Source organism: Eufriesea mexicana, unplaced genomic scaffold, assembly GCF_001483705.2.
Source record: "Eufriesea mexicana isolate 0111107269 unplaced genomic scaffold, ASM148370v2 scaffold5020, whole genome shotgun sequence".
In the NCBI taxonomy this organism is placed as follows: Eukaryota; Metazoa; Arthropoda; class Insecta; order Hymenoptera; family Apidae; genus Eufriesea; species Eufriesea mexicana.
In genome coordinates, this window is record NW_016912977.1 from 5,545 (window position 1) to 15,389 (window position 9,845).

General features: G+C 31.6%; 2 protein-coding genes across 2 annotated transcripts; one reads left to right on the forward strand and one right to left on the reverse strand.

Annotated features, from left to right (window-relative positions):
- Window positions 1-372: 372 nt before the first annotated feature.
- Window positions 373-4,439, reverse strand: Calr (calreticulin). The gene is made up of 8 exons (XM_017906144.1): window positions 4,299-4,439; window positions 3,324-3,428; window positions 2,437-2,640; window positions 1,947-2,098; window positions 1,427-1,693; window positions 1,118-1,354; window positions 785-928; window positions 373-598 (listed from the first exon to the last, which is right to left on the reverse strand). The coding sequence occupies exons 1-8, from the start codon at window positions 4,381-4,383 to the stop codon at window positions 581-583; spliced, it is 1,212 nt and encodes a 403-aa protein (XP_017761633.1). The 5' UTR covers window positions 4,384-4,439; the 3' UTR covers window positions 373-580.
- A 1,011-nt stretch (window positions 4,440-5,450) lies between these two features.
- Window positions 5,451-9,768, forward strand: LOC108551820 (uncharacterized). Its single transcript, XM_017906134.1, has 7 exons — window positions 5,451-5,684; window positions 5,900-6,651; window positions 7,280-7,609; window positions 7,716-8,088; window positions 8,184-8,508; window positions 8,999-9,171; window positions 9,727-9,768. Exons 1-7 carry the CDS (start codon window positions 5,451-5,453, stop codon window positions 9,766-9,768), a joined length of 2,229 nt encoding a protein of 742 aa, XP_017761623.1.
- The last annotated feature ends 77 nt before the right edge of the window (window positions 9,769-9,845 follow it).

Below are 9,845 nucleotides of genomic sequence, written 5' to 3' on the forward strand. Positions count from 1 at the left end.
ATATATATATATAGCATCATTAAATTACATCTCAATTATCTTTCAATTGTATATAAAAACACTTGACAAACAAAAACGGAACAACTTAGAGTCTTTTTATGGAGCTGTGTCATGGGAGGGACACGGGGCAAGATGACTCTGATGATACATACATACTACATATGCACGTAATGCGTTCATCTAATATTTTGGGTGCACATAATGAACACACTTTAATTTCTTTTTTGACACTCAATGTTCATAATATAACTTCTCACTGATGAATTTCACGGTATACGATCGAATGGTTGAAGACTAGATTAGAATGTTTAGGCTACTAAGACAAGGCCATGTTTAGATTAGAAGAAAATAAGAAAATTCTATAAAATTCACTGATTTTGAAATTTTCCACAAATTTAATAGGTATCTATTTTTTTCGTAGACTTTCATCCGATCGAATGATGTCCATTTGTTTAATGACAATGGTTAGTTTTCCTTTTTTTGTTATAATTTTTTGCATTTTTCGTGGGAAGTTATTGCGTGTCACGGCCACACAGCTCCTGGAATACAGTCTGTGTTCGTGTCAATTACAACACATTATTTACAATTCATCGTGTTCCTGAAAAATACAAAAAAAAATTTTAGTAACACAATCAAAACTGTAAAAAAGTACGGACCATTAAATTTTATTCTCAGTAAATGAGAAATTGTAGCCATTTTATCAATCAGTTTAAATCAGAGCTAAATAAAAACATCATTGAAAGTAGCAAAGAATAGTTTCAAATAATTGTTAAACAAAATTTACTTCAGCATCAGGGACACTATTGTCCTCTTCATCTGCATCCTCATCTTCATCATCATCTTTGTTATCTTCATTCTCTTTACTCTCCTTTTGTCTTTGTTTTCTTTCCTCTTCATCTTGAGCTTCCTTCATCTTTTTCTCACCTTCCTGCAATACGTATATAAACACAAAATTAATATATGTCACTTTATATTATAAAATATGTTAATTTCAGTTATGTAATTTCAGCAACGAGGAATTCCAGCTTTTTTATCGCTCATCAAAATCAGCATCGCTTTTGACATCATTATATTATTTTTATCAACATAATAATTATAACCCTTTCGTGATATTTACTAGAGTGGGTTTCCAAACTTCTTCACCGAATTTACGGGCAACTTCGGGATCATCTGTGATTAGGACGTTGTCGAAAATTGTTCCAGCTTTCACTTGCCAGAGATCAAAGCCAATGGCGCAAAATTCATCCCTTTTATACAATTCAGGATCAGGAATATATTCAGGGTTATCAATCTCTGGATGGATCCAAGGTCCTTTGTAGTTAGGATTGTCGATTTCTTGTGGTTTCCAGTCACCCTGAACAAAAATATCAATTTAAATAGATATCCACATTAATAACTTGTTTAAACATAACTTGGTACAACTAACCTTATATTCGGGATTATTGATTATTGGAGCTTCCCATTCTCCATCCATATCATCATCCCAATCTTCTGGTTTAGTAGCTTCGGGATCAGGAATGAGCTGAGGTTTGTCCCAGTCATCTGGCTTCTTGTCATCGGGATCAGGGATAGTAGGTTTGTCATCCCAATCATCAGGTTTACTTTTGGAAGGATCTTTAATCTTCTTTGGTGGAAGGAAATCCCAATCTGTTTCCAATTCACCAGACTCTACTTCTTCATTATCAATTAAAACCTAGGAAACGAATGTAAAAAATTAAATACAATTTAAAAAAAGAAAAACCTGCTACTTTTTAATAAATACTATGGGATAAACTATGATGTCGTTCTTTGTCACTTTTGTAAATACGATATGTGACTTATATACATTTTATGAGCTAGATAATCATTCCTCTTCGAGATCCATTAGCACCTATTCTCTGTAGTAAATCAATGAGAATAGATAACTCTAGGCTCGGTATAGTCTATAATTTGTTTTACTGACTTACCTTGTATGTGTTATCAGGTTTAACAATTAGAGTGTATAAGTGAGTATAAATGTCATCTTTACAGCGGATATCTTTATTGATTAAAAGGTTTTTGCCCTTGTAACTAAAGATCACATGAACCTTCTTTGTTCCTGGTCCACAAATATCAGGTCCTGCGAAGAAACATCACATTTAGCAAAGATCATATTTCTTGGATCTCTGCCAGGAATATATCAAGCTTTATATTTCTGTAGCAGAGAGGAAAATAGTAAAAAATAATTTTACAATATTCACTACATCCAAGATTTTACTACTTTTTCAATATTTAATTAACACGTGATTAATGTATCTTTACTGGTGCCTGAAGTATATATAATTATTATATTCAGGGCATAAGTAAGAATTTACTTTCCGAGATCAATCAGCACCAGTTCACAACAAGGTATAACTAGTGACTCTAGACTCGGAATTTTATTCATTTTCTTTTTTTAAAATAATTAAAGATTCTTACCGAACATAATCTGGTAAGGACTTTCACCATGCATATCTTTCTGATCCAATGAACAGTCAAATACTTTTACATATCCACCACCACAATCAATATTTTGCTCATGTTTAACAGTAAACTGAATAACAAGTGTTTTATCTTTATTGCTGAATGGTTTGAATTTTCTGCTTAGAGCATAGAATCTGGCATCTTGAGATGTTTGGATACCTATTGCAAATGAAACATCATAGTATAAATTATACTACTAAATTGTATATATAAAATTATACTTTTCAATACATACAAAATAATAAAAAAGAATTTAAGTAAACATGATTTGAAAAATTAATGCTTCAAAAGTCATAAACAATTTTTTATTTTAATTAAAGCAAGTAACTTGTTTGCTTTAAGAACTATTTTGCTGTATAAAAATAATAAATTGATTGTTCCCTTTCCACTTTATGTTTATATGTCATAATGAATTATTTTAATAGGTTTCAGTATAGAAACATCAGTTATATATCCTTGTGATCAATGAACAATTATGGAGAACTAATATCCAATTTTCACAGTGTATTAAGAATAACATATGATTTGAATTAAGACATGAAAGAAACGAATTGTATGTATGAATGGAATTGCTGGTGATGAAACTACATACTTATATAAGAAAATATTCAGAATGAAAGATATTATCATATATTATTTAAAAAATTAAAAAAATGATTTATTAGTACAAAAATGGGAGTTTCTAAAAGATTACATAATTTCCTAATATGTTAGCAATTATAGTTAGAATTTTGAAAAATTAGTTTTGTAACTCATTTTTTAAAAATCTTGATTCTTTTATAACTTTATATGTATTGATAAGGGAAATGTTGTTTAACAGATGTATAATTTCTTTTGTTTACCTTTGTCATTTTCTGGGTCATTCCAGAATTTTCCATGGCTCAAAACAAATTTCCCAAATTCTTTCCCAGGATGTTCAGAGTAAATCCAATTTTTTTCCCAAGAATCTGTAAAATATTCATTTATATAAGATACACATAAAAATATATTTTCATATCAATGAATTTTTAATAATTAATTTTTATTAAAAAGAAAATTAGTGCTATTGAAAATATTCTTACTTTATAAAATCATTTGCAAAAATATTTACAAACTATAATAATAAATTTTTATAGAAACTTTAATTTTCAGAAATTTAAAATACTCTGGGAATTGTTAAATATATTTAATTAAAATTGATGTTTTACTCAATTATCTTGAGGAGGAATCATTTTCTTAAGTAAAATCTACCTAAAAATCGAATTAAACGCGACGTATAATTGTATCGCTCTGACACGTTTTTTTCGAGGTACGAGCAAGTTTATTTCTCGAAGAGTTCAACGCAGATCAACCAATCGATTGCTCGTCATGTCGGTGGAACGCAAACCGTATATGCTGATGGCCCTCGCCACGAGACGGTTCTCATGCCACGTTCACAGTAACTTCGATTTTTCCGCTTGGCATATGGCATCGTAAACAATTCTACAACACTCGATTATCAAATCGAGTATTAATTATGTAGAAATTCATATGCATACACAAGCACACGGCATTACAAAAGCGATTGAAGTGAGGGCGTGTGGTTACCAAGGTGAAATACATTAAACGGTCTCTCTTAAAATTACCAGATTTCTGGACAGAACTTCATAATCGATCACTGTTTTACTGGAAATTACATTAATTAAAAACCTGGGTGTGGTTTTCCCAGATAAAACCGAGAGGAAAGTCCCGTTAATTGTTCTAACACTCCTTTTGATCGGATGTAAGGTTTTTGGAATGAAGCAACGGAATTGAAAATAAAACTACAATTAAAAATATCTTAAAGTGTGTTTACTTACCATCAAGAAATTTTTCTTCAAAATAAATCTCTGCTGTGGTGATTGTAATCACCAGCAGAAGCAGAAACGAGCAGAAGGATCGCATTTTTAGACGCCTGGACAGCAAAAGTCCGGTCGACGAATATGCTTACTCTACGACGAACTGGCCGATAATGCTCAAATCGTGGACGTGGTTGGTAAGTTAGCAGCCGCTGGGGTAGACAGATGGAGGGTGTTCATTGGCTGGCATGGGAACGCCAATCAGAGTTGACCACGCTCAACCAACAGGGCGCCACGCCGTGGCAGCTTATAGCCATGCTGCATGCACATAACCTCACGTCAGCGTTTATCTTATTTTATCTATTGTTGATATGGTAGAAAATAGAAGGTAGTAATTCAGTAAAACATTCTTATTGGTTAATCCTTTAATGATCATTCTCTGGAGCGATATTCAAATAGAATTGAATTTTATAAAATATTGAATCAATTTTGGAACAGTATTTTATATTGGTAATATAATGTGTAAAAGTAAATTAAAGAATAATTATATTACATATATTACATATTTCCTTCTTATTGTTATTAATCAGTGTTCATTTATTTGTTAACGCTTCATGTTTATATCTGGTAGAATTCTATAGGTCCCAGTTTTTATAAACACTTATGTAATTATGTTACCGGAAAATTGTTAGATAACAAGAAATCACTTATACACAGTAATATGTCGAAAATTATGTAACCAGTAATCATTCAAAATTATTTCACACCTCGAAGGTCAGCCGACTTTTCCCTCCCATAGCAAACATAAAGATGTCGATAAAACAGATAGAATTTTATTATGTTTAATGGTTGATTTTGTTTGTTTACACGAGGTATCGAACAATCTTAACTATGGATATTACAATAAACTGACCAAATAAAGCTTCATATTCTTGTTAATGCAATAACTTTTCAGCTCCTGCGTGAGGAACAGTTTTAAACGATATACTAGCTTTCAGACCATATTGTTTATCAATTTGTCCCCTTGGTAACGGCTTCTAGCAGGCGCAATTCGTTTCGGTTCGTCTGCCAAAAAATCTACAAGTGAAGCTAGTAAGGTCTAGTCAGACCAGAGGAGTCCTCCTCTGTGGATGGATCTAGAAGAAAATAGAGAAAATTAAAAAAAGGAAAATAATGTTAAGTTCGAAGGCGACAGCTGCATTGATGAGACTGAAGGAAATGGACAGGAAGTATAATATCAAATGTAGCGAGGGCAAACGAGTTCAGAGTAACGTCAGCACTGAAAGTTCTCTAGAAGGGTCTTTAAGGGATTTGCAAGTCAAGCCTAAGGTTTTGAGTAATAAAGACAGTTCAGAAGATAGTCCAACTTTATCAGTAGATACTGCAGAAAAAGAAATTAAATCCAAGGTATTGATCAGTTGAAATAAGTCACTTTAAATATCTGATAGAAATTTTCAAGATCACTTAGGGTATTAAGCTTGAAATTAAAAATTATTTCTAACGCGAAATTATTTTTAGAATTATTTATATCATATTGATGTTCTTTTAAAATTGAAAATTTTTTAACCGTGTTTAGGTCTCGCAGAATTTTTATTTTCTTTAATTTTTTAATATTTTTATAGGTATTTTCGAAATCCAAGATGGAGATAAAAATTCCAATTAACTCAGAAAATGACAAATCTGTGATTAGTGACAGTACCACTTTGAAAAAATCTCCAGAGGCATTTATTACAACAAAATTTATAACAGAAGATGTGATAAATAATGAAATGGAAGAGGAAAGTGATACTTCTAAAACAAAAGAGTCTCTTAAAGATACTTTAAACTCGAAGTCTATTTCCAAGATCAAAATTAAGGTTCCTATGCTAGGATTTGAAGATCCTCTAAGGGACAATGATGACTCTACGGCTGCTACAGTGCTTTCTAGGCATTCAGATATTTCTGAAATAATTTCAGAAGCAGAAAAATCTGTCAATGAATTTTCCTCCAGGAGAAGCGACGGAAAATCAAATATACCAGAAGTGACAGTAATCGAGGATAGCGTTCTAGTTTCAAATAATGGTAATAATGAAACGACAATAGAGGAAATTATCAAGATAAGTGAAGAAAGAAGCGAAATCATCTCTGAACTGTCAGACACGATGGATAAGGACGTTTCGGTAGAAAAAGTTTGCAATGGAGAGGACCGGAAGACTCAGTACGAAGATGACACCTTCGAAGAAGTATCGAGTTCCATTGAATCATCTAGTTCTGTAGAAGAACGGCAGAAGAATATCTCAGATGAGGATACTGTAATTTCTGGGGTAAAACAGATCAAGATCATTCCGCACAAGCAGATACAAAATATTCAGAAGACGATGATCGACGAGGGCAGGTAATTAAAATTGAGATATGAATATTGTGAATATTGTAATTATTAATTAACTCGACGATTCAGATTTCTTTTTTTTCATTTTATGGATTTCCTGTAAATAAGGGGTATTTTCATCCTGAAGAACCGAATTTTAGTCGGTAAAAAAAGTAGTTTAGAATATTCCTTAAGGTCCACAACAAATCCATAAAGTTTTAAAGAAATCTGAATTTTCGAGTTACCTAATATGCTTCATAAGACAAGCAAAGTTAAAAGTAGATTTAAACTGAACAATAGGGAAAAAGAATTATTTCAAGTTACTTCTTTCTCGAGTTACGTATATTCCTTATTAAACTAAGCTTTTTAAATATTAAACAATTAGAAATATTATGTCAATGATCTTTATAGGCACTTCAGAACACTAAATTCTTCTTTTATGTATTACGATTATTAAATAATAATGATATAGAATCAAGAATATTTCAAGAATACTTTAAGTGTTAAAAAATTAAGCGGAAATGAAATCGTGTTGAAGTTACTTCCAAATTCTTTCAAGATCACCTATTTTAACTTTGAACCACTTTTCTCAAAAATTTCGCGAAGTAAAGCAAGAGGAAATGACGATACAGTTGGAATTATGCTCCTTTCTCAGAGACAAAGAGATCGTGGAGCTGATCGCCCCAAAAATAATGCAGAGTACAAGCGAGTGTAATATTGACCTTGACGAGGAGCTTTCAAATTACGTGAAGACGACGGAAAACGCTGACGAGGCAGTGCCGATTAGTCTTCTGAAACTACCCAAACAAATAATGTCGACGAAGAAGCACATAAGGAAGAATAAGAAGCACAAGAAATCATTAAATGAAAGCACAGAGGAGAAGACCGATTCCACTGTGGTTTCTGAACACGAGAGATTAACGGACCGTAAGGAAAATACCATGGAAAAGAATGTAGTGGGAGAACAGGAATTCTTGACATCCACGTAAGAAGCAATTACATGTTGTTCTGGTCCGCGAAGTTCTTCTCAGTCACCTAAAATTTTAAAAATAGGTTACTTTCTGCACACATTTCTTTTTGTTTTATTTCAGAAAAAGTGAAAAGAAAATTCAAGAGACTTCTTTATTGAATGAGCAAGATAGAGAAGAATGTATTAATAAAATAGAAGGGGGATGGTCAAGGAGTGAGGTTGAAAACGATAACCTGGAAACGACTTATAGCGAAGAGAAATTTTTTAGGGAGACTCCAAAGCAATCGAACGTTATTAGTACTCTGAGAAAATTGAACAAGGATGCAATTAATGCCATAGTTAGGAGAAACAGGGTTCAAACTACAAGAGTAGCTCCAAATAAATCTAGACACTGTAAAAATTGTGGAACCATAGTTAAGATTCCTCCTGCAAATGCGGGTAGGAACACTGAGAATGACGATAGCGACGCTTCATCGGCACAAAATGTTAAAATGGTGAATTTTCTAATAAATAAGTTATTTAAAAGATGTTTATTTTTCATTAACAACGTGCTAAAAAATTATGACTCATTTATAAAAATCATTTATAGTTTAAGGACTCCAATCATGATCAAAAGCTTAAACGGAAGAAGGTTAAGAACAAGAAAGTTTCAAGGACAACGAAAAGTCGAAAATTATCAAACTGTAATAAAGTCGAAGGAAAGTATTCAAGATCTGACTGCAGACAAACGCATTGCCTGCGAAAACAAACAGCAATATTCAGGCTACAACAAGAACGCGAGGACATCCGTAATTACTTGCTGCAGTTGGAACGCACACGATTAGGATTTAGCCCCGGGGAATCTAATGCAACTTCTCAATTATCTGTCTTCAGACCGCTTGAATTTCCGAAAATTGAGGCATTCGTGAAACCTGGTAAACGATTTCTCTTTTACTACAACTGTTAAAAATAGAATATTACTGATTTTTTAAATAGTTTCATTTTTTCTTATTTCAAATACACAGACTGTGCTGTAACAGTATTCTGTAGTACATACAATCGATAAGGAAATTGTGTGTAAAAATAAGCCAAAAACAAAATAATTTTGTTATATGATTTCGAGAGAACTAACTTCAAATATTGAGTATATGTTTTTAGTTTATGATTATTATGATAGTTTGATCTTTTACGATGAGAGAAATATATATATTATATATTATATATTAGTTTATCACAAGATCTGTTAAATATTGATGCACGCGTATTAGATAAATATTTAACATCAATTTTTTCCAAAATAAAGCTTCGAAATTTTATTCTATATTTTTGTCTTACTTTTTTATTATTATCCATTATTGTGTGTATATATTTTAAATTAAATATTAATAATGTAATTAAGATAATGATAGTTATTTTTAAAAACAGATCTGGAAGATATAAAGTTCAAGGCAAAAGATGAAATTGCTGAATTACAAGAGAAAATATTGATGATAAGGCAATGGTTGAAGGATCAATACATCCTCTATAGAGACTACAGTAGTCTAGCACAGACAGTGAACTCAAAATATATTCCTGCCAATTTAGAGGATGCAAAAAAGGTGTGTATGTGTTTTATCTATTTCTCTTTCTAAAATAGGAAGAAATTATGACATAACACTATATCAAATTTTTTCTAGGAAAATTCCTACTGCTTACGAAATTGAAATATGTAGTATAATGTAATATAAGTTTTAATAAAAATTTTAATAGAAATTACCCTAAGAAAAATAACATAATCTTTTACAAAGTTTCTCTAAAAATTTAACGATCTTTTAATTCAAATAGATACTTATTTACAACCAACGCATAATAGAATCATCAGAATAAAAGTTATATAAATTTGTAAAAAATTTCTGTAATAGATATATTACATTTCTAACCTAAAATGAGTATCCGTTTACATAATCATTTTTCACTGTGCACTATTGTTATAGTACAATAAAAGACAATAAGAGGATATCGACCGGTAGAAAATACAAACACATATCAAAGAATGAAAAAACAATGGGACTGGCGTACAATGAAACGAGCCAACAGGGATTCCCTTTCACCAAAGGAACTTTACCATCTAGCAACGTGCATCCGAAAATTTTAACTAGTTACTTCTGTTCCAGATGATACGCCAGTTACAAAGAGCGACGATTAAGAGCAGATGACCGGTTATTTGTACAAATCTCACGACAAGAACCAATTAGCAGATACAACGTGATTATTCTACATGACAGAGTGAACG